Source organism: Eutrigla gurnardus (assembly GCF_963514095.1).
Source record: "Eutrigla gurnardus genome assembly, chromosome: 13".
Taxonomy (NCBI): Eukaryota; Metazoa; Chordata; class Actinopteri; order Perciformes; family Triglidae; genus Eutrigla; species Eutrigla gurnardus.
This window is the reverse complement of record NC_139936.1, coordinates 27,673,895-27,698,571: the sequence shown is the minus strand read 5'-3', so window position 1 is coordinate 27,698,571 and position 24,677 is coordinate 27,673,895. Positions and strand designations below refer to the sequence as shown.

Below are 24,677 nucleotides of genomic sequence, written 5' to 3'. Positions count from 1 at the left end.
CTATTGATCTGGTTCTTCAACATCTCTAATCATCTCAGTTTTCCGGTGCCACGACACCTCATCTGCCTTTTATTTGGACACGGTTACATTTATGATTATTATGATTATTATAACTATTATGTATTGTTCTGTTTCAGAATTTGAAGAAGCAAAGATCTGGGTTGCCACAGAGCTCACATTTAACAAGAATGTAGACGTCAACCTATTTGAAACCACCATCCGCATCCTGGGAGGCTTACTGAGTACCTACCACCTGACTGGAGACACCCTGTTCCTAGACAAAGCAGTGAGTCAAAATTCAAAGCTGCAAGCATATTTCAAGCACACTAAATAATGCAATAGTAGCACCCTCTGCTTTTGTCCAAAGCAACTTACAATAAGTACATTTGTCGAAAGAAAGAAACCACAACATATCATTGCCGATAAAGTAGACAAAAAAGGTAAGAACATAGAAGTGCAGTGCTTTTTTTTGGGGGGGGGGGGCAAGTGAGTCATGCTATGCAGAGTCGAGGTGATAAGGCACAAGGCGTGCTGCAGCGTTCTGGAATGGTTTACAAATACTTTTTTCTTTTAATTACAGATTGATTTGTTTTTAGAATTGAGTTGTATTTTTCTTGTTATGCTTTCAATGCATTATACCATATTGGCCCCTAAAGTGGACTGGGGAGCATTCAATATAAAATGTAATGTAGGGGAATCAACAGTCCTGCACTGGTCTTGTCTGGTCTAATGGTCAAACAATGGGGACATCTTTTTTTTAATGAAGAAATACAAAAATAATTAAATAAATGTGTTTTTATCTTCGATGAATCTAAGTTTATTTTCGTGAAAGCAAACTACGTACACAAGGCAAAGATTTGCACCACCATATTTAAAAAAAAAAAAAAATTCAAGGTTCACAGTTAATTTAAGTCAGTCATGGTCGACAGTTTCAGCTGCAATTGCCTGCATGTGATCTTTCTGTTTCCTCTGCAGAAAGACATCGGCTCCAGGCTGATGCCAGCCTTCAACACCCCATCCAAAATCCCCTACTCTGATGTGAACATCGGTAAAGGCTCAGCCCACCCCCCTCGCTGGACCTCAGACAGCACTGTGGCCGAGGTTACAAGCATCCAGCTGGAGTTCAGAGAGCTCAGCCGCCTTACACAGGAACCACAGTATCAGGTAATTGACCAAGAGATGCAGAAAGCTGATCTAGGGTCTGCCCAGAAAGAGGAGCATTGAGGCTCAGCTCTCCATTTGTTAAATTACTGAAACAACTTGATTCCATTGTTTTTCTAACATAACATTATGGCACATCTAAACAGCACTGACATATACCTTCACATCTGTAGATGCTAACTTATGCCCTCTGAACTTGGCACTTCCTGAAGATTGTCATTACTCAAATAACTATTTTAGTCCCGGATGAAACAATTGGACACCAGCAATTTGCACACACTGCAGGAAGGAGTTTTAGTTTCACTGAAGCACCCTTTTTCATGTTTTTCGTGTGTGTGTGTGTGTGTGTGTGTGTGTGTGTGTGTGTGTGTGTGTGTGTGTGTGTGTGTGTGTGTGTGTGTGTGTGTGTGTGTGTGTGTGTGTGTGTGTGTGTGTGTGTGTGTGTGTGTGTGTGTGTGTGTGTGTGTGTGTGTGTGTGTGTGTGTGTGAGTTTTTAATTATCTTACCTCTGATCTTGGTTTTCCAGGCTGCGGTGGCTGAGGTTATGAAACGTGTCCACATGCTGGATGGCAAGCTGGATGGTCTCGTGCCCATGTTTATCAACACAAACAACGGGCAGTTCACTCATCAAGGCATCTACACACTGGGAGCAAGAGCAGACAGCTACTATGAATACCTCCTAAAGCAGTGGATCCAGGGAGGCAAGAAGGAGAAGCAGTGAGTTGACTACAGATACTGTATTCGCTTCACATGAATGAATGTGACCATTTGAAATGTTATACCTTCAAGGGCAATATCAGTGCACAATTAGTCAAGTGAATTCTTAGAATTTATATTCACGATAAAAAAACACCCATAAATGATTGGTGAATTTCCATTATTGGGATAATTGTAAATATCGTCATGAGTGACATGACAAAGTTGTCTAGCTCGCTATCATGGTGGAGAAGTGAAAGATGGAGCCTGATTTTTAAATCAATAAATACAAACTACAAAACTATGTATATATTTTTAGTGTATCTGTTATTTATGCATTATGCAAAAACCCTCACTAGTCACTCAAAGTAAAGCGCCGTATGACAGTCTGAAGACTATAAAGATAGAGATGAAACAGTCTGAAGACTAAAGATGCCTAAATGTAAAGATGCAGAGATGAGGGACAGATTGTGGTGAGCGATCACCGAGGAGTTTGGGATCAGGGGTGTACTGCAGCCTGTTCAGGGTCCGGTGGATCGCGGAGATGTGGGGTCCCTGTTCTGCTACAAACTGGTCCTGAAGTCCTGAATAAATCCAGCAGTGAGGACGATGTAGTGAACGTCTCATTATTGAAAAAAAGATGAAAACTGGCGGTCACGGAATCTCCCCCCTGCTGGAGGACTCTTTTTTTGTTCTGTACATTTTCGCAACAAATATGTATTAAAAAATTAATTATCCTGGTAATTTCTCTGCGTGTGAGCGTGTTAGACTTGAGAGCAGCGGTGGGATCCGACACACTATAAACACAGCTATGAACACAGCTGATGTCCAGGGTGGGAGGGGTCTGCTGGGATCTTTCATGCCTGTTTCCTCACTCTGGAGTTGTACAGGTCCTGGATGGAGGGCAGGTGGGCATCTATGACCTTTTCTGCAGACCTGATTGTCCGTTGTAGTCTGTTCCTGTCCTATCTGGAGGCCGATCCAAACCAGACAAGGATGAACAGACTCGATCGCTGCAGTAAAACATTGGATCAGCAGCTCCTGAAGCAGGTTGAACTTCCTATATGGACCACAGTGCTGTTGAGTATGATGAGGGTTGATTGTGAAGTGGGGCTCCTCCTAAAGTCCACTGTCAGCTCAAATGCAGCCTATTATTAATATTAGCTGCACTACAAAGACTTATACAGTACGTTGCCAATGCCATTATGGGCAAGTGGTTGTTTTACTTCCTGTCCACGAGAGGGCGTTCCAAAAACATGACCAATAAATATTTTGAATTACCAACAGGTGACGGCTTTCTAGATAAGTAATAATTAACAAAGTAAAACAACCACATTGCCGTTGTCCTGGGGACGCTGTGTCCCCGTTGCCATGGCTACGCCCTCCATGTCTCACCGTCAGCTCTACTTTCACTTTCTCATGTACATCCTGCTGTTGGACTCGTTCCAGATGAATCAGCCAATGGAAACATGGGTAGATCTAGCTAGCAGTAAGCAGCATGAATGCATCTTTGTCATGACGTCATCGCTTCTAGAACTCCGTCCATATCTTTGTTTCATTTCACTGAGTGCTGCTGCGCGGTTATTTCACGTGCACCGCTGTCGCTATTTCTAATATATATTCTGAGATTCAGAAAACTTTATTGTTCATCAGACTCCATGTGTCAAAAGCATCTGTTTATGCGGGCAGGCCACGGTGAGGAGGGCGATATCTGCTAATGTTAGAAAACACGTTTCTAAAAAAAACAAAGAAAAAAGTATGTAATACCAATTTCAGCATTGGAATAGTACAGATTTTTTTACTATTCGAATTATATTAGATTCCCGAAGTTCATTCCAACTAGGGATGGCCAAAACTAAAAATATTTTTGACCGACCACCGAGCCTCATTAACCGGTTGAAACCGGTTAACCGATCATTATAAAATGCACTATTAAATGCGCTATTAAAATGCGACCCCCCCCCCTCCTTGATTTCGATTTGCGCTTGCTGCTTATCTCTCTCCCGTTCTGTCTCCGACTCACTCACACACACTCTGCCCCGGCGCCGCCCTTCCAGTCACGTCACTTTTTTAAATCCCCTCCAACGCGAAACATCAAGGCTCATTTAGGACTAACAGCTCCGAGACGCTGCTTGTTTAGTTTGAGGAGATGGTAGTGCTAATAATAATAAAGCAAGATGATTATTATCATGACCTTATCTGTTACCATTGAACATCCTGAAATGTAGTAATGTCCAAATCCAAGCCCATCCAAGATAAAACAGGCACCTTCGGAATGTGTAAAAGACGCACTGGCGTGAAATGTTTTTATTTGGGCTATTAAGTATAAACATGCAATTTATGAGGGGTTTAGCTCAGGAGGTAGAGCGGGTTGGCTGGTAACCGCAAGATCACCGGTTCGATCCCCGGCTTTTCCTAGCTGAGTGCCTGGTGTCCCTGAGCAAGACACCTCACCCTAATTGCTCCTGACGAGCTGGCTGTCGCCCTGCGTGGTTGACTCCGCCGTCGGTGTGTGAATGTGTGTGTGAATGGGTGAATGTCAGTCATTCCTGTAAAGCGCTTTGGACAAAAGCGCTATATAAATGAGGCCATTTACCATTCATGAAAAATTGAGTGAGAGGGATAATTTGTTCACCTCACACAAACAAAGATCTTGTAATGAGATGGCAAACTGTAGTCTTGTAGTCTACTCCTATAGTCGCGTAGCGTGTAGTCTACTACTGTGTATAATAATTAGTGTTGTCACGATACCAACATTTTGGTACCGGTACCGGTACCAACATGTGTTTCGGTACTTTTCGGTACTTTTCGATACTTTTTCAAATAAAAAGTGAACGCAAAAAATGTCATTACTGACTTTATTTTAATAGAAAATCTTAGAACAATAACATATTAATCAGCAAATAAAATAAAATACCACAAAGACAAGCTTTTCTAATGCACACAATTTTAAAAATGTTAAAATATAAATACAATAATATAATATAAAATATAATAATATAAATAAACCAGCTCTTTTTTTCTTCTTCCAGAGCTACTTTTGTTAAGAGTGAAGGGCGGTGGCGCTTGCTTTTAGCACTGAATGTGGCTTTTTTTCCTGAGTAAATGACCTGTCGTTCCCTGAGCTCAGTGTGCAGGTCTGGGTGCTTGTTCCTTTAAGTGTTTGGCTAGTCGGAGGTGTTTCCGCCGTTAGCCATGCATGTTTTAAACGCCGTTTACACAGTGGTGCATCGGCGTTAACTGCCTCGCTTTGCGCATTTGTTTTAAGCTACAGTACGGCCATATCGCACTCCGCGGCGCTGGTTTGTCCGCAAGTTGCGGCGTGGTGACGGTTGCAGCAGCCATTCTCCTCTCCGTGCTTCGCTCTCTCGCGCGCTCTCTCTCGCGCTCTCTCTCGCTCTCTCTCGCGCTCTCTCTCGCTCGCTCTCTCTCTCTCTCGCGCTCTCTCTCGCTCACTCCAAGCTTTCCTCCTGCTCCGTTTGTTGTTCCAGTCCACGCTGTTCGCTAACTTGCTAGCGGTTTCCTCCGGCTTGCCTTTTATCTCTCCAAGCTGCGGCTCGCCCCTCGTCCTCTCAGCTGTAGTTACAACGCGGTGACGTCACGCGGCGAGTTCTCCGCGCTGTTGCGGGCGCTGCCGGCGGCGCTGCAAGTACCGGTCCCGTCCAAATGCAATATGGTACCGTTTTAAATGCCTCAGTACCCCGGTACCAAATTAGTACCGGTATACCGTGCAACCCTAATAATAATTGAGATTGCATTCTCCGCACCTCGCATGTGGGAATAATTAAGACTTGAGGAGAAATTATACAGTGGGAGACGCTGCATCGTATTCCCCGTCCAACACCAGAACGGCGGGACACCGGGGCTTGCGTGGCCCTCGTACGCCGCTCAGACCAGCTGCAGCCCCAACTCCGGCTCCAGCTCGCTGCAAATTTGCGCGTTTCTCCACGGACAACAGGCTGCCGAGGCGCGAGACCAGGCACGAGCGACTACCGACAAGTTTAACCGGTTAACGTTAATACGGTCAATCACCGGGCAAACGGTCACCGGTGAACATCCCTAATTCCAACAATATGTATGCAGACTCATCCCATTCTCGGATAAGGCCAATGACGGTTGTGTCGTCAGCAAATGTCTGATAACTGTGTTGATCTCACAAATGCAGTTGGGCCGTTGGGAATGAAGGGCTGTATTTCTGGAGTTCTGCTCATTTTAAACAACTAATGCTAAAGGCAGCAACACACCGGCCCAACCGTTGGACGTCTGAAGCGTTTGGAGAGGCTCGGATGAGGTCGGGAACACATATGTTTGGTGTGTACAGCTGCGTCGGAAGCTTTCGGAGCCGCGCGGACGTTGTCTGATCAGACTGAGCATGCGAAGTCTGAGGAGGTGGGCTGTTGGACGTCTGAGCCATTGGATACTCTGATTGGCGGTGTGCTAGCGAATCAGAGTATCCAATGGCGGTGTGTGGGCGGGGCGGAAGTGACGATGGTAAACTCCGTATTACTCGTTCCCTACTGAGACGACGTCTTCGTAAAATAATGAGCCCGAGAGCACACAACGCGAGTGTCACCATGGCCAGAGTCATCTTTCCAGAAATGCCAAGTATTTAGTCCATAAAGGTCTTCTCGAGTCGAACGAATACTGAACCAAGACTGTGTGTGCATTGTTTTTATCTGCACTCCGTTCCGTCATTTCCTGTTTTCCTGTTTTGGAGTACTGGCACGAGACTAGCGCCACCCGCTGTTAAGGAGGCTTATTGCATCTCGCGCAAGCGCAGAACGTACACGCTGCTGTGTTGTCGGAAGCACGTTGAAGCGGTGTGTACAACACAACTTTTCTGCCGAACGGGTCAGACGAGAGGCAACAGAGTGGGCGGAGAGTGGTCGGATAAGGCAGTTGGACGTCTGGGCCCGTATAAATAAAATAAAATTGTCACATGTTGGGATGGATTAATTAGAAAAATAAATGCATTGGTTGTTTGTTAGCATCGTAAAAAAGTAGCAATTCTGCAACTTTTTTTCCCGGAATATTGCCCCCCTCTCTCTGCTCCAGTTTTTTCATACAGTGGCCCTGATACACCGTCGTACAGACGAGCAGAATATCTGCTGCAGCACGTTCACGAGCACGTAGGCTGCCGTTGTTGTTGTTGTTGTTGTTGTTGTTATGAGACGTCGCGGGGAAGAAGTCAGGGTCGAGGAGCGTGGCGATGACGTCAGCGTATGCGTATGCGTTTTTCCCGTCTACATGAAAACAAACACAAAACGGAGGAGTGCCGTTTTTTTCTTTTTCAACCTGGGACCTGGTTTCAAAAAAGTTGAAAACACTGGATCCGTATGAAGACTTGTGCGTTTACCCACAAAAAACGTTTCTGTGTGGACGGCCTCTAACAGTAGTTCCGTAATTAATTTGCACGCCAGTTTTATTTATTTTTATACCGTGTAAATCCACCACGAACCATGACCCCCGTACCATTTCGGTTCAATACGAATACATGTACTGTTACACCCCTGCTGAACACTGTTTTTTGTGTAGGTGTCAAAATGTGAGTTTGCATGTTAGAAAATGTTTTTCCCAACTATACGTCCATTCTACAGCATCTGCCGAGGGCAACCCTACTTTTCTGGCATCAGCTAGCATCAGCAGCTGTGTAGGTCACGATATAATGATATCATTAGCTAGAGAATTGTGACCTCCTCTCACTGACCCAGAAATCCACTTTGAGAGTAGCTGTGCTACCAACATAGCTAATTGCACAGGTGAGTTACAGCAAGAGGGGGGTACTGATGTAGCTGCCAATGTGACAGCGAGTTGAGGGTGTGTCTCGACCTCCAACGGAATGACACTGACTGTGGTGCTATTCAGCTCAGCAGCTACGTGCCGCTCGCCTTCCACTGACAAACATTTTGACGCTTGTCTATCTTGGTGTTAGGTTACCGATGCTTACACAGCACTATACGGCAGATCTTTTTTTTTTCTTAAAATATTATGTCTTTAAAAAAAAGAAAAGACTTTCAGTTTCAAGAATCTCAAGCAAGTGTTACTTTATACAATATACATCTCCTTGGTGTTTGTTAAATTTATGTATGTTTGTTTGTATGTGTCAAATAAAAAAGTAAGTTAAAAAAAAAAAAAAATATTATGTCTTTAATTTAATCAAACTTCTCTATGAGTTTATTCATAATATTACAACTTTATTCTCGACTTCTCAGAGGACATATATATGTTGGACATGTTTTTAACATAAGTAGATGTTTTGCTTAAAAGCTGTTCAAGTTCAGGGGTTTGTAAATTAAGAAGGAAACAAATCAATGATTCATTGAGGTGTCAATTGCCCATTTAAAGAATTGATTTCCCAAAAGAGGCGGAAAGAGTAAATGAGTCAACATACATGCCTGCATGTATGTTGACTCATTACATGAGAAGTTGATACAGGAGAGTAAATATTCTTAATAAACACAGAAGGACTGAGAGCCTGGGTGCCCACGGTACTCAATAGCACAGGAACAGGTAAGGAACAGTCTCTACTTTGGGACAAGTCAGTACACAGGAGATCAGTCAGCATGGTGAACCAAGCAGGCAAGGCTGAGGCAAAATCATAATCCAAGAGCAAACAGGCAAGGTTCAAAAACACATGAGGAAAAATGCTCGAGCACAGGATGCACAGGGATCCCTTGTCTCGAAGTCCGGGTTTTTTTGTATGCGTTTTTGGTTAGATGACTGGTGTAATGTCTGTAGTTAACACAAGCTTCAGAGATTTTGACGCTTTGTGCGAATAGAAAATATGTGTATAGCTGCATTCCTGTGACAGTGGTATCATAAACTTGTGTTTGCCACAGAAGTAGTTTGCAATATTCCAAAATCCACTGGAAAATTGGCTTTAATTATGTTTTTTTTTTCTGTACACCCTGCTGACCATCACTGTGTATTTGATTTTTCTCCCTGTTCATTGTTAAACATTGAGGTTTGTTCCTGTAGTTTTATTCCATGTCTGTGTGTGTTTAGGCTCTTGGAAGATTATCTGCAGGCAATAGAGGGAGTAAAGAAGAACCTGTTGCAGAAGTCTTCACCTAATGGCCTCACCTTTGTTGGAGAGCTCTCCCATGGACAGTTCAGCACTAAAATGGTCAGTAGTATTGTCATAAAGCCATCCTCAAGGTCCTCCTGCTGCTCTGTAATCTTATCGTAGCTGAGAACCTTCGGTTAACTTGTCAAATGCAAATTAATGGAAATGCTTCCTACTGTTAACGAAGTTGGTCCAAGTCCTCCAGTCTGGGTCAGTTTGTGTTGACAGTCAGCAGGTGCACTCTAACACCAAGAAAGTTACCTTTCTCTGAAAGCTGAGAATGGCATGTGAATGTTGTATAATGTATAAAACAAAGGAAGGACTATCTAATGCTGCCACATAACCAGAGGCCGAAATATTTTACGGCCTGGGAACACAGAGCCCATACCAGGGTTAGGGCATAGACTGTATAAAAGTGGCCGTATCACCATGACATCACCCATTGGTTTGTGGACTACCACTTTGGCCATCGCCATCTTGGAAATTTTGCAACTGGAGAATGGAGCTGGGGAGCGGCGGGTCGATCCGACAAACACAAGCGGCAGAGCGACAACCCAAGCAGCAGCCTTACTGCATCTGTCTTCATCTGGCTTCTGGTGTGTAGCTGTTAACACAGTTAGCTGTAAAGTTTACCTTGAATTATGAAGCCCAGTGTCAAAGTCATCTTAGTTGCTAATTGCATTGGTAGCGACCTTTCAATCACAAGGTAGGCCATATACTAAATGAACATCATGCTGTTTTGAAGAAGACTTGAAACTAGTGGTAGTCGGAGGTTATTTTCTGATCGAATCAGACTTCTTTTCAACCAGAGTAGTCGCCCCCTGAGGGCCAGCAGAGAGAATGCAAATTTAAGGGACTTCATGATTGGGGGCTGCTGTCTGGGTTAGGGACTCTGATGACTGACCTGCCAACCAAATAGTGAAGCCTATTATAATGGTATTCTGGTCTGTCTCAAGCGTAAAATGACACTTAACAAAGAGAAAAACATGTCTTCATTTATTGGCTGGATTAAAAACAAGACTACATTTAAAAATAAGTATAAATAACTAAACAGCAAACCAGCTGAGTTTGTGATTTGATTTAAGTGGTAATATGATTCCTCTAAGAGATTAAGTTAATTAAGTAACTAGGAAGTTGCAGTTATGAAACTATATTCTAGTTGATCATCATTAATTTGAATTTCAGTTATAGTCTAGTTTAGTATGTTTAGTTGGATCCGTACAGTGAGCCAACTCAGGAAAGTCACCACATTGGTTATTGTTAGCTTATTCATATAAGACATCCGGTCTTCTGCTGGAAAACCTGTCAAATAATTGAAGAAGGCTTCTGTGATCCATATTCCATATGATCTTGGCCCTCACATACGATGGCACTTTCTGCCACCAGTTTGGCTCCGCCAATAAAATACATCATCGCTGTTTACAAACATCATGTATATGTATGTATGTATGTATGTGAATAAACTCACCTAAACTAAACTAAACACAAAAAAGGTCTATCGGGGAGTAGAATGTATCCGTTAATACATCTGTCCACTTTTTTTTATTATTATCTTTGTACACTGTGTTTTTTTCAGGACCATCTAGTGTGTTTTCTGCCAGGGACTCTGGCCCTTGGCACCCACAACGGCCTGCCTGCTGATCACATGAATCTGGCCAAACAGCTGATGGAGACCTGCTACCAGATGTACATCCAAATGGAGACAGGCCTAAGTCCAGAGATTGTCCACTTCAACATGCATCAGGGAAGCACCCGAGACATCGACGTGAAGGTAGGTAGAGGCTGCTGCAAGAGTGGAAACAGACGAACGTTGTATCTTCAAGCTCTTTTTGTGTAATTCTGGATAAGAGCATTGTCCACAGGCCTGGGGAAGAACGGAATTGTGACCCAAACTCGCCACTGATCATATGCACAATTGCTAAACAATCCTGCAAAATCAGGTCTTAATATTTTGTTTTTGTCACTGTGATGATAGCTTGCAGACAGACATAACCTCCTACGACCAGAGACGGTGGAGAGTCTCTTCTACCTGTACAGGTTCACCAGGGACCACAAGTACCAGGACTGGGGCTGGGAGATTCTCCAAAACTTTAACAAGTACACCAAGGTCAGTGAAGTGACTAATAACTGACGGTATGGGGGGCGGGAATAACCCACACCAACGAAACAGTTGGACACTACTTCGTAAAGTGATGCCTCACACAAGTATGCCCAACAAATGGTTTATGTGTAAAACCACATTTTGTCTGGAGAAAGGAAGGAAGTTGCTTTGTCTCTTGTTGGTAAGTCAGAAACTAATTGTAGATTTGGGTTTAGGCATTGTGTGAGTAAAGCTAGTTGTAACATTTAGTTGATAGCTTGTTGTTGAAATTCTAGTGAAACTGTCTATGCTAAGTGAGTAATCAACTAGTTTGAGCCAGCTCAGCTGTAGTGAATAGACTTGATTGGAGGGAGGGGTCACACTCAGTACTTGCAGTAAACTGAGCACTTAAAAGGCTGTCACTACAGCGTCAGCTGCAGCGTCTGGCCATCAGAACGAAGACAAGGGAGTCTACCTGTGGGAGTCCATCGAGGAAGTCCACTGAGGTAGGCATAACATCTCCCCCCCCCCCCTCGCAGCCATGTGTCTTATCCCAGTCAGGACATCACACTGGAGAAGATTTTACCGAAGACCCTTCACTCGAGGCTGTAAACCATCCAATCTCTGCTACCCACCATTCTCCACCGGTAAGGAACTTGAAGTACTAAGGGGGCTGTGGAACTGCCAGTCTGCAGTCAAGAAGGCAGACACCATTTCAGCCTATGCCTCCCTGCAGTCTCTCCACTTCCTGGCCCTCACAGAGACCTGGATCACCCCAGAAAACACTGCCACTCCAGCTGCCCTTTCAACTGCCTACTCGTTTTCACACTCCCCCAAGATGAACAGGGCGAGGAGGAGGAACTGGGCTCCTCATCTCACCCAAATGGTCCTACCAGGTCCTTCCTCTGGACCACCTACTCCGATCTCAGTTGAATTCCACGCCGTCTCTGTCACCCTTCCTTTCAAACTCAACATCATAGTGATCTATCGCCCACCTGGTCCTCTCGGTGACTTTTTGGATGAGATGGATGCCCTCCTGAGCTGCTCCCCTGATGATGGCACACCACTCGTCGTCCTCGGTGACTTCAACATCCACTCGGGAAAGCTGCACTCATCTGAATTCATTGACTTCTTTTCCGCATTTGACCTTACACTCTCCCCCTCTCCACCGACTCACCGGGCCGGGAACCAACTTGACCTTGTCTTCACAAGATCCTGTGGCATCTCGGCACTATCTGTTACCCCGCTCACCGTGTCCGACCACCACTTTGTGACTTTCTCCCTCCCCATGGAGCCCACCACATCCCTCCCCTCTACGCCTCGAATGGTCACCAGCCGCCGCAACCTGAAATCCCTCACTCCCTCCGCTCTCTCCTCAACTGTTATCTCCTCGCTACCATCCTCAGAACAGTTCTCCTTAATGCCTACTGAGGAAGCGTCCTCCATCCTGATGTCCTCACTCTCCTCTTCTTTGGACACTCTCTGTCCCCCAATCTCACGACCTGCGCGATCATCGCCCTCCCCTCCCTGGCTGTCTGAACCTCTGCGAACCAACAGATCATTGTTGCGAGCGTCAGAGAGAAAATGGAAGAAATCGGGCCAGCACGAGGACCTTGCTCACTACCACCACCTCCTCTCTGACTTCACCTCAACTGTTTCGGCAGTTAAATCTGCCTTCTACCTGGCAAAGATCAACTCTTCCGCCTCCAACCCCAGGAAACTCTTCTCCGTGTTCTCCTCCCTCCTCACCCCTCCTACCCCTCCCCCCCCCTTCCTCCCTTACTGCCGATGACTTTGCAACTTACTTTACCAAGAAAGTAAATGACATCAGCTCCTCATTCACGCCTATTCCCTCCCAGAAGACATCTCCCCCAACTCTCAACTTGGATGGTCTTACCAGCTTTAGCCCCCTCACCTCTGAAGACGTTCACGCACTTGTTACATCTAACCGTGCCACCACCTGCTCCCTCGACCCGATTCCCTCCTCTCTTCTCCAGGACATCTCACACGACATCTTGCCATTCCTCACCACCCTGATCAACTCCTCCCTCACCTCAGGTGTCATTCCAGCGGATTTTAAGACAGCTACCATGAAGCCTCTCCTTAAAAAACCCACCCTAGACGCCCACCCTGACATCCAAAGCTACAGTCCTGTATCTCTTCTTTCATTCCTCTCTAAAACCTTGGAACGTGCCGCCTACAACCAACTGTCATCCTATCTCTCGCAGAACAACCTCCTAGACCCTAATCAATCAGGATTCAGGACTGCTCACTCCACTGAGACGGCCCTCCTCACAGTGACCGAGTCCCTGCGAGACGCCAGAGCCTCATCCCACTCCTCCGTTCTCATTCTCCTCGACCTATCTGCTGCATTCGACACAGTCAACCACCAAATCCTCCTCTCCACTCTGGCTGAACTTGGCATAACTGACTCTGCTCTCACCTGGTTTACATCATACCTGACAAATCGCACCTTTCAGGTCACATGGAATGGCTCTATGTCTAAACCCTGTTCTCTGGACACGGGTGTCCCTCAAGGCTCAGTATTAGGACCGCTTCTGTTCTCACTATACACCAGATCACTAGGTTCTGTTATCACATCGCATGGATTCTCCTACCATTGTTACGCAGATGACACCCAGCTGTTCCTCTCTTTTCCCCCAACCTCTGACACTCACATTGCAACTCGCATCTCGGACTGTCTGGCTGACATCTCTGTCTGGACAACTGCACATCACCTCAAGCTTAACCTGAATAAAACCGAACTCCTCTTCATCCCAGGGAAAGACTGCCCTTGCATGGACCTGTCGGTCACTGTCGAGGGCATCACAGTATTGCTGTCGTCAACTGCGAGGAACCTGGGTGTAATCCTCGATGACCAACTATCCTGCACCCCCAACATCACTGCTGATCCTGCAGATTTGCCCTCTACAATATCCGCAGGATTCGGACCCTCCTCACAAAGGATGCAACGCAACTCTTGGTCCAAGCACTGGTCATCTCCCGCCTTGACTACATGAACTCTCTCCTGGCCGGACTCCCGGCCTCTGCGATTAAACCATTGCAGCGTATCCAGAACGCTGCAGCACGCCTTATCTTCAATCTACCCAAATTCTCCCATGTGACCCCCCTCCTCCGTGACCTCCACTGGCTCCCTGTTGCAGCACACATCCAATTCAAGACGATGACACTGGCCTTCAGGGCCATCAATGGAACAGCACCCATCTACCTTCAAACACTGGTCAAACCTCATGCCCCGAAGCGAGCACTTCGCTCCTCTACTTCAGCTGGCCGGCTGGTACCACCATCGCTGAAATCAAACAAATGTCGCTCAGCAAAGTCCAGACTCTTCTCTGTTCTGGCGCCTCAGTGGTGGAACGAACTCCCGACTAATGTCAGGACAGCAAAGGCATTTGCCATTTTCAGAAAAAGGCTCAAGACTCACCTGTTCAGACTTCACCTCGACTCTACATAGCATGACCCACTAACCCCCCCCCCCCCAAAAAAAAAAGAACCCTTACCTATAGCACTCTGATCGTAGCACTGTTGCTCTTGAAGTACTAGTTTACTCAGATGAGGTCCTAACACTTGTTCTATTTTTAGCTCTTACTTTATCAGCTATGATACGTTGTGGTTTCTTTGTTTCCTTCTTTTGACAAATGTACTTATTGTAAGTCACTTTGGACAAAAGCGTTTGCTAAATGACCTAAATGTAAATGTGTGCAGATAGGAGGAGCTAGAGAGTCAGGGGCGGGGCTTACCTCCAGGGTATGTTCCAGGCAGATGTGTTGACATATGTTGCAAGTTTCATGATGAAGGGCCAATGGTTATGGAGTTATGAGTATCCCCATTTGATGTTCATTGGGTAATATCTTCTGAACGCCACGAGATTCAAAAAAAGCTTTAAAGTCCCAGTTGGCAAGTCCGGCGGATCAAGGGCACTTTTTGATTTTGAATGTTTACAACTCTCACGCTCCTACCCCACAACCCCCTAGCTCCTTCCCCTCGACTTCGTGCCCTTTGAAATCCCTTAGATCACGCCACCTTTGAAACGCGGGTCCGATGTTGACTCTGGTTTTATCACGGGCACCGTTGCAGTCTTTCTTTTTTCTTTTCCACCAGTGTTTTCTTTTCCTTGGTTGTTTTGGACCTCCTCGTTTCGGTTTTTAACTGAGGAATTGGAAGATTGTTGCTACGTCCCTCCGCCTCCCCCCGTGATAGTGGTACGACCCGAGGGAAGAGGGGCTCTGTGTGTGCACGAACACAGCCCTGCGTGCTGATTGGACAGGATGAGCTGGGCCGTGTTGATTTTTTGCAAAACAAACAACAGGCTCTACGTGCACGTAGAGGCTAGTTTTTTTCTAAAACCGGATGATTTGTGTTGTTCTATCGGTTGTTCTATCTGGGCGAGACCCTAAAATATCTGTGAATATGATTTATGTTGTTATATCGGAGCATAGTGTCGGCTTCAGTGAATATGATCAAAAAAAAATTGCCGACTGGGACTTTAATTACTCTTGATCAACTTGGTCTAGTAATGATCCACAAAAAAGTTGGTAGGAATCGGATGAGCTTGTTAAAATACACTGTAAAAAGTGTAAAAGGTAAAAAGTGAACAATTGCTTAAGCTGTCACATCAAATTAAAAATTGCATTAAACAAAACATCTTTGCTGATAGCGTTTCTGGGTTATGTCTGGTTAAACATTTGCGTATGGCTTTGCTTTTGTCCGGTTCTTTTCTGTCCTTTTTAAAATCCAAAATGCTGCCAGACACCTGCCTTCACCCCTGACGTTGCTTTCAGGGGAGCAACTTCTGTCATGTTTTGGTTTACCGTCTCTCACGTGGACAGATATCGTTGCGCGGTCAAGCGAGACTAACACAAAGGATACAGCAAATGACATGAGATCGGATCCGCTACGCAATTTTCCCTGCGGTTCATTCTAATTACTTAATCTGTGACTGTTCCCAATTACATCTGCAACATCAGTGAACAAACAACACTGATGGTTATCAAGGTTAAGTCAAGTAAATAACACCTTTTTCATATTCTAAACTACAGTGAATGCATCGTGTGAATGTTTCCCTATAGGTTTCCTCCGGTGGCTACACCTCCATCAATAACGTGCGAGATCCGGATTACCCAAGTCCCCGGGACAAGATGGAGAGCTTCTTCCTGGGCGAGACCCTAAAATATCTGTACCTGCTCTTCTCCGACGATCCCAATCTCATCAGCCTGGACCAGTATGTCTTCAACACTGAAGCTCATCCTCTGCCTATATGGCCCTCCACTGCATGACACACACACACACACACACACACACGTATGAACACAACAAACATCTCAGGGTTGGTCGAACACCAAGATGATTCCTTTGACTCCTGTCTCTGTGACCGGGTGTTATCAAAACAATGAGCTTGAACACAGAGCACGGATGGTAAAAGCCTCCTTTTTACTGATCGAATCAATTGTTTGCCACGGAACGAGAGCCCAGTTCAGTTTGTGGCCTTGTTTATTTATTTGAATAGTTGTTTTGGTTCATGCTGGAGCAGCCGGCCATCAGCATTAAAAAAAAAACCTGATTGTGACTTGAATCAAAGATGTCTTAATCGCACGACGAGGAGGGGTTTGAAAGCTAATACTTTAAGTTTAGACTTACAGCTGTGAACATTGTATTTTAAACAAAAAATGGAAATACAAAAATTACCTTTTTATCATTATATTTTTTCTTTTTTTTAAGCCTGGCATTGCCTCCCTCGTATTCTAGTCTGACCACAGTGCTGGCAGTGACAACAGGCAAGTTGTCTCTGTCGCAAGACGTTCCCTGAACTAAAAGCAGTTTGCTGCACCTCCAACATGATTCAACATGACTCTGATCTCCCGACTCTGCTAACACATTTGAACTTACAGGGATATGAGGCAAAAAGAAAATTCCTTCCTGGAGAACAGGAAGTAAAGCCAGAGCCTCCTAACGGGGCTTCAGCGGGCCGTCAGTCCAAGTATGTGCTCGGCTGTCTTCATGTCATACCCAAGCTGACACCATGAAAATCACTGAATTAGTAAACATTACTTGACATATGTTGAAGGATTGGATGACACTGACCATTTATTCCAGGGTTGGATGATATGATTATGAATATAAATATAATTTTCTACCACCTTTCAACCCTGTGCTCCCAATGGCCTTCATGAGTAATCTATCTTAGTCAATTATTTTTTAAATTGCTACTCAACCTTTTAAAGTGAGCACTGGAGCTTTTTTCAGCTACATTTTCTAATATGTTTTCAGAGACATTTTAAGCTAGCCATGGTGAGAAATGAACACACTTCTGGGTTTTTCTAATAATAATAATAAATAAATCACTTACTTACGAACAACATGACGATGATAATTACGAATGATAGTGGTGCTTTTGAAACTTTTTATCTAAGGTAACCTGATGCAGCCAATCATGAAGTGCATTATTGTCACTGATTACTGCAGTGTTTCAAATCACACAACTTTTTCACATAACCTGTCAAGCAATCAGCACATGAAGTCATTAATGGATGCTAGATTCATCGATCGACGTGCAACGTTGCACATAAGAAGCTCTACTTTAAGTCATTTTCTAATGAATGTTTGGAGGAACACCGCTAAAAACACTTACTTAAGGTATACCTCAAGAGTCTTCGTAAAACGCTGAGAGTTAGTTAAGAGTTATGGGGAAACCGAGCCCATGTACTTCCCACACCGCTACCCTTCCTCTACAGGTCCTTCTCAAAAAATTAGCATATTGTGATAAAGTTCATTCTTTTCCATAATGTAATGATAACAATTAAACTTTCATATATTTTAGATTCATTGCACACCAACTGAAATATTTCAGGTCTTTTATTGTTTTAATACTGATGATTTTGGCATACAGCTCATGAAAACCCAAAATTCCTATCTCAAAAAATTAGCATATCATGAAATGGTTCTCTAAACGAGCTATTAACCTAATCATCTGAATCAACGAATTAACTCGAAACACCTGCAAAAGATTCCTGAGGCTTTTAAAAACTCCCAGCCTGGTTCATTACTCAAAACCGCAATCATGGGTAAGACTGCCGACCTGACTGCTGTCCAGAAGGCCATCATCGACACCCTCAAGCAAGAGGGTAAGACACAGAAAGAAATTTCTGAACGAATAGGCTGTTCCCAGAGTGCCGTATCAAGGCACCTCAGTGGGAAGTCTGTGGGAAGGAAAAAGTGTGGCAGAAAACGCTGCACGACGAGAAGAGGTGACCGGACCCTGAGGAAGATTGTGGAGAAGGGCCGATTCCAGACCTTGGGGGACCTGCGGAAGCAGTGGACTGAGTCTGGAGTAGAAACATCCAGAGCCACCGTGCACAGGCGTGTGCAGGAAATGGGCTACAGGTGCTGCATTCCCCAGGTCAAGCCACTTTTGAACCAGAAACAGCAGCAGAAGCGCCTGACCTGGGCTACAGAGAAGCAGCACTGGACTGTTGCTCAGTGGTCAAAAGTACTTTTTTCGGATGAAAGCAAATTTTGCATGTCATTCGGAAATCAAGGTGCCAGAGTCTGGAGAAAGACTGGGGAGAAGGAAATGCCAAAATGCCTGAAGTCCAGTGTCAAGTACCCACAGTCAGTGATGGTCTGGGGTGCCATGTCAGCTGCTGGTGTTGGTCCACTGTGTTTTATCAAGGGCAGGGTCAATGCAGCTAGCTATCAGGAGATTTTGGAGCACTTCATGCTTCCATCTGCTGAAAAGCTTTATGGAGATGAAGATTTCATTTTTCAGCACGACCTGGCACCTGCTCACAGTGCCAAAACCACTGGTAAATGGTTTACTGACCATGGTATTACTGTGCTCAATTGGCCTGCCAACTCTCCTGACCTGAACCCCATAGAGAATCTGTGGGATATTGTGAAGAGAAAGTTGAGAGACGCAAGACCCAACACTCTGGATGAGCTTAAGGCCGCTATCGAAGCATCCTGGGCCTCCATAAGACCTCAGCAGTGCCACAGGCTGATTGCCTCCATGCCACGCCGCATTGAAGCAGTCATTTCTGCAAAAGGATTCCCGACCAAGTATTGAGTGCATAACTGAACATAATTATTTGAAGGTTGACTTTTTTTGTATTAAAAACACTTTTCTTTTATTGGTCGGATGAAATATGCTAATTTTTTTAGATAGGGATTTTTGGTTTTTCTTGACTTTTTTGCCAAAATCATCAATATTAAAACAATAAAAGGCTTGAACTACTTCAGTTGTGTGTAATGAATCTAAAATATATGAAAGTCTAATGTTTATCAGTACATTACAGAAAATAATGAACTTTATCACAATATGCTAATTTTTTGAGAAGGACCTGTATTAATCATTTTCATGGTCGGGATAACTGCAATGCAAACTCAGAGGGTGCAGAGATTCTCCGCAAGCCAAATCTCATAGATTAATGATTTGTAATTCATCCGTGGTTTCATGGCCTATTCCATACTGGTTATATTCATGCTGGCTTAAATCCACACGGTGATAGTTACTGATAACTTTATCCTAAAAGCCTGCGCTGCAGTTCTGTTCCAGTCTGAATCAGTGATCCTCACTATTGTTTCAAGTAGAGCCACACTTACAAGAGAGAGTCCACAGCAGAGCCACCTCAACTGCAAAATACCAAAAGCCATCTCCAACTAAGCATGTCTGCTTACTTATTTGTCATCCCACTTAACATACAGTATATGGAAATCTGTTCCAGTTGTTGCCAGGCTGAAGATTTATTTATGGACTTGCAAGATTTTGTTTTATGAGGATAGCAATTGGTTATTTGCATCAATGATTTAAAAAAACAATGCTGAGCAGCTGTTCTTTTCACTGAATGTTACGTTTGTTGTTTTTTCTGTCATTTCCTTGTTAGTGTATCAGTCTAAATTAATTGTGGGATTTTAAATATAAATTAAGCAACTGTATTGATTTATTTTATGTATATTGGAAGGTATTTCTGTAAGCTCCCTTGTGAATGTGTAATTTTTGTTGTAGCAGCAGCTTCAGAGCAGGTTGCAGTCATTCCTGTAAATATTTGTAGTTTACTCATAGTTTGATTGTTTCAGGATTTCAAGAACGTTTATGAATTTGTATTTTTCTGTGTATTTTTCCCACAGGGTTGTTTCACGTGTGCCTTTAATGTTGCTTCTGACAACATTCAAAAGACAGCATAATTGCTGTTGATGTCCATTTCTATCCATTCATGCTATTACTTAAATGTGCATACGTTTTTTTTTTTTGTTTGTTTGTTTGTTTGTTGTCAGTAGTCCTTCAAATCATTATGTTTACATAATGGTAATCTCTACCTGGTTACATTTCAGCATAGCAGCATTATTTCTGAGCCAAACGTGCTGAAAATACGATTGACGCGCCTCCACCTGTTTCAGGATGAACATATTTTCAATTCTTTTGATAACAATTTCAATTTTGAACCTATTGGTGTCTGATTCAGTTCTATTTTAGTTGCAGCCGCCAAGCAGACTTTTTAACAGGAGGCTGCACACAGTACACAATTGTCATTAACTTTGGGTTCAGGTTTTTATTTTATTTTAAACATACACAAATTTATTGTCACATGGTGTCCAATAAATGCTAAGTCGACTTTAATTTTGTAAAAATTTAGAAATTAAAGAAATTTTATTGAACAGAAACAAATGTGTTGATCACTGACATATTATTACACAAAGTTCCATATAGCAGGCTGAGAAAAGTGTCACTTACAGGCCAAAACCTGACATGAAGAACCAGACAAATTAATTGGACATATAGGTCAACTGATTTTCACACAATTGGACTAATTGGAGACCGGTTCAAGTCGTCACTGAGCATCTCAAGTCTCTGAAATTGCATCCACGTTTCACTCCCTCCCTTTCCAGTCTTAGTCCCGCCCACCAGGGATGCATGGCGAGATGCAAGGAAACCGTGTTTGGAGAGGAAACAAGGAAATAAGTTAGATAAGAAGGAGAACTTCTCAGGATTTAGGAAAAGACAGACCCGGTGCTCAGAGAATCCAACTGCACTCACCTCAAAGCTGAGAGGCCACGAAAATAACACCAACATATCGTTAGCTAATTACTTACTTGTAACCATGTAAATTAGCTAACGGAATGTTAGCATACAAGCTAACTAAATGTTAGCGAACATGGTGTCCTACAGTCTAGCGAACTTGCCGGTGGCGAATACATACATAAGCGATCAACAAGTAATGGTGGATACACAGTTCAAGAAATGTAACCCGTTTAATGCAAAACAAAGCAGATAATTCGTCTAGAAGAACTAGGCCGTCATGGTGCATGGCGTCTCTTTCCAGCCTCTTCTCTCCCCTCGGTTTTCGCCATCACCAGTGTTTACTTTGGTGTTGCTGCTGACTAGAGTTGGGAGTAAGTCACACACATGCAAGTCTCAAGCAAGTCTCAAGTCGTGACCTTCAAGTCTCAAGCAAGTCCCAATTCATTTTTGTGAGAGTCAAGTCAAGTCATAGCTTAGGTCAAGCAAGTCACAAATCAAGTCATAGAAATATAATAAGCTGGAAGACAACCATCTTAAAGCTTTAAGAGACTGCACCCTAAGTTTTATGTAGCCCTCCTTTGCACAAAATAGCTAACAAATAGAGGAAGGGGATATAAGGCTAAAGCAGAATTATTAATACTCACTAGCACCAGCAGGATCAGAATTACTAGGAACGACTACAGGGCCAGGTGTACCAAACAATAATTACCAGACCGATAACTCAACACAGTAGTTTATCTTGGGAAGGGCAGCAAACCACTTCCTTTTATTTACAACAAATGTTTCAATATGTTGCAAAAGACAGTGCATCAAAGAATGAACTTGAACAAATAAGACTTCTATGTCCACTACTCATGCAAAGAGGCCTCACTCTTTCATGTGAGAGAAAACTTTAAACATAACTTGGTGTCTTAGTGTAAGCATGTGTGCGTATGTGTGTGAGAGAGCAAAAGAGGCAGAATGTGTTTGTGTGTGTGTGTGTGTGAGGGAGAGAGAGAGAGAGAGAGATCTCACTCTGAACTAAGTTAAAAACATGAGAGCCCTGTAGACCTGATCTGCCGAGTGAATCAATCTGGCAATTTCAGATAGGCTACCTTATTTCAGTTAAATTGTCTGTTATTTGATAAGCAGGATCAATGTGAAACTAATATAAGTCAACATGATTAAAACATGACTTCTTTTTTTTGTGCAGTCGGAAAGGGCGGGTCAATTTTTGATGTGGTGCTGAATGTGTCGGATATTTTTGCGCTGCACATCTTGCACATGTCGAATCGTTTCTTTTGTTCAGTTGAATAGTCTTTAAATCCAAATTTTATAATTTTGGGAACACTGGCTGTGACAGCAGCAGAACTGGTAGCACCGCCACCTTCCATCCTTCAAACCCCGGCCGCTCGACTGTTAGATGGGCGGGCGCAGTGTTGCCAGGTGTACGATAATTATCGTATTTGTACGATAATTTTGCCCTCTGTACGATCAATAATCCCAAAAAAGACCAGAAATACGATAATTTCACCATTCCGTGAATGTGTGGTTGTAATTGGTTGTAATCAGCCTGTCGCAACTGTCTGTCTGATTTTTTTTGTGAATCTGAAGGCATCTGTTTCACGATTGGCTGGAAATTCCAGCCAATCGTGCTTTTCTAAATGTGAGCTACGAGTGACGTGTATGCGTTTGCCTCAGAACAACGGCCATGATTGGCTGAATAGTCCGCTGCGCCCGCCCCATGAGTGAGGAAAAAAAAAAAAAAAAAAAATTAAGAAGAAGCACTGAAAATAAGTGAACATGTTAGACGCTATTCAACACTAGAGTGACTACAGCGCATCAATAGACTTGTTATTTTGGTTATGACGGGTGTACGATAATTTCCCTCAAAATACGATAATTTTATGTCTCTGGTACGATAATCCTACATTTCTCACCTGGCAACACTGGGCGGGCGCATCACGTAGTAGAGAGATTACCGGTTGCCTGGTTCGCCCACATGCAACAGGAAACATCCAATCGAAAACATTTTTTATTTTTATTATTCACCAATAAACCAAGACGGCAATGACTTGTCGAGTCATTTCAGTCAAGTCTAAGTCAGGTCTCAAGTCATGGATAGCAAGTCCAAGTCAAGTCAAGTCTTTTCTCACTGTTGATCAAGCAAGTCACAAGTCCTCAATCTGGCGGCTTAAAGTGATGGTTCGGAGTGAAATGCACCCGAGGTAATTTCCACCATGACATCCAGCCAAATACCCCTTCGGAAGCATTTTTAGCGATGGTCAGCATTGGTCAAGATAGCCGCTATCAGCCGAATGGCTTAGTACTAGCGCTATGGTACAGGGGGTATATCTCGTAAATTACCCCACTAATAATGCATGGAATGTTACCAAACTTCTGCAGTAGTACACATAGGGTCTGTACTCACAAAACGAGGCATTTGAAAGTTTGTAAGTACACCAGGAGTTTATTTAAAAGAACACTTGCCTGATAGCCTCTATCCTCGGCTGCTATGCTACCGCAGCATAGACGCCACTTCCGTGTTTACCCAGCCGATGCCGTGACGCGAGTTTCACGTGAGAGTATGAAAAAGTTTCAGGTTGTATTATCAGGTCAACACATTTTTATAAATGCTTGTATTATCAGGTCAACAAGTGTTGACAAGTGTTGACCTGATAATACAAGCATTTATAAACATTTAGCGAAACTTTTTCATACTCTCGCGTGAAACTCGCGTCACGGCATCGGCTGGGTAAACACGGAAGTGGCATCTACGCTGCGGTAGCATAGCAGCCGAGGATAGAAGCTATCAGGCAAGTGTTCTTTTAAATAAACTCCTGGTGTACTTACAAACTTTCAAATGCCTCGTTTTGTGAGTACAGACCCTATGTGTACTACTGCAGAAGTTTGGTAACATTTCATGCATTATTAGTGGGGTAATTTACGAGATATATCCCCTGTACCATAGCGCTAGTACTAAGCCATTCGGCTGATAGCAGCTATCTTGACCAATGCTGACCATCGCTAAAAATGCTTCCGAGGGGGTATTTGGCTGGATGTCATGGTGGAAATTACCTCGGGTGCATTTCACTCCGAACCATCATTAAGTGTGACTCGAGTGAAGTCACTAGACAAAAGTCCCCCATCTCTGCTCCTGACTGTGTCCGTCCTCTTCTTTTGCAAACAGCTGTTGGTAATTTCTCAGTCATTCTGCAGCTCTTCTTGAATTTTCTTCTTCTACTTTGGTTGTGTAACTCGCTTGCTAGCTGTAGCTCCTGCTAGCTGTAGCTCCTGCCTCCGTCTGCCGAGTGCAGAGACCGGTCGCCACTCACGCAGAGCACACTTTTCTCCGGCCTGGAGAAAATAATTGGACGTGCTTTTGACAGTCCTTTTAAACTTTGATATGTCAGTGCTTGTAATGTACATACACCTATCTGCATGTTACAATGATTTCAAGCAATAACAGAAAGTGTTCTGAATAAAATAATTTATTTTAAGGTTTCCACTATGACTAAGTTCATTACATAACGTTGTGATTCATGTACAATTGGTGGCTATTATAAAGTAATGAATACATTTTCTGAAGGAGGTGTCTTGTTTGAGATCGATCTCGTACTTGACATGCTATACTGAGCCTGTCAATGTTACTTACGTTT

At 43.7% G+C, this 24,677-nt stretch overlaps 1 protein-coding gene across 3 annotated transcripts in view; it reads left to right on the top strand.

Annotated features, from left to right (window-relative positions):
* LOC311022747 (endoplasmic reticulum mannosyl-oligosaccharide 1,2-alpha-mannosidase-like) overlaps window positions 1-19,258 on the top strand; it is a 28,517-nt gene extending 9,259 nt beyond the window's left edge. For all 3 annotated transcript variants that reach the window (XM_084024273.1, XM_084024274.1, XM_084024272.1), the window contains 7 exons: window positions 138-286; window positions 976-1,164; window positions 1,688-1,878; window positions 8,863-8,983; window positions 10,500-10,694; window positions 10,899-11,030; window positions 16,094-19,258. In XM_084024273.1, the coding sequence (XP_083880399.1) occupies window positions 138-286; window positions 976-1,164; window positions 1,688-1,878; window positions 8,863-8,983; window positions 10,500-10,694; window positions 10,899-11,030; window positions 16,094-16,300 (1,184 nt within the window). In that variant the 3' untranslated portion in view covers window positions 16,301-19,258. The remainder of the gene's footprint in view (window positions 1-137; window positions 287-975; window positions 1,165-1,687; window positions 1,879-8,862; window positions 8,984-10,499; window positions 10,695-10,898; window positions 11,031-16,093) is intronic.
* The last annotated feature ends 5,419 nt before the right edge of the window (window positions 19,259-24,677 follow it).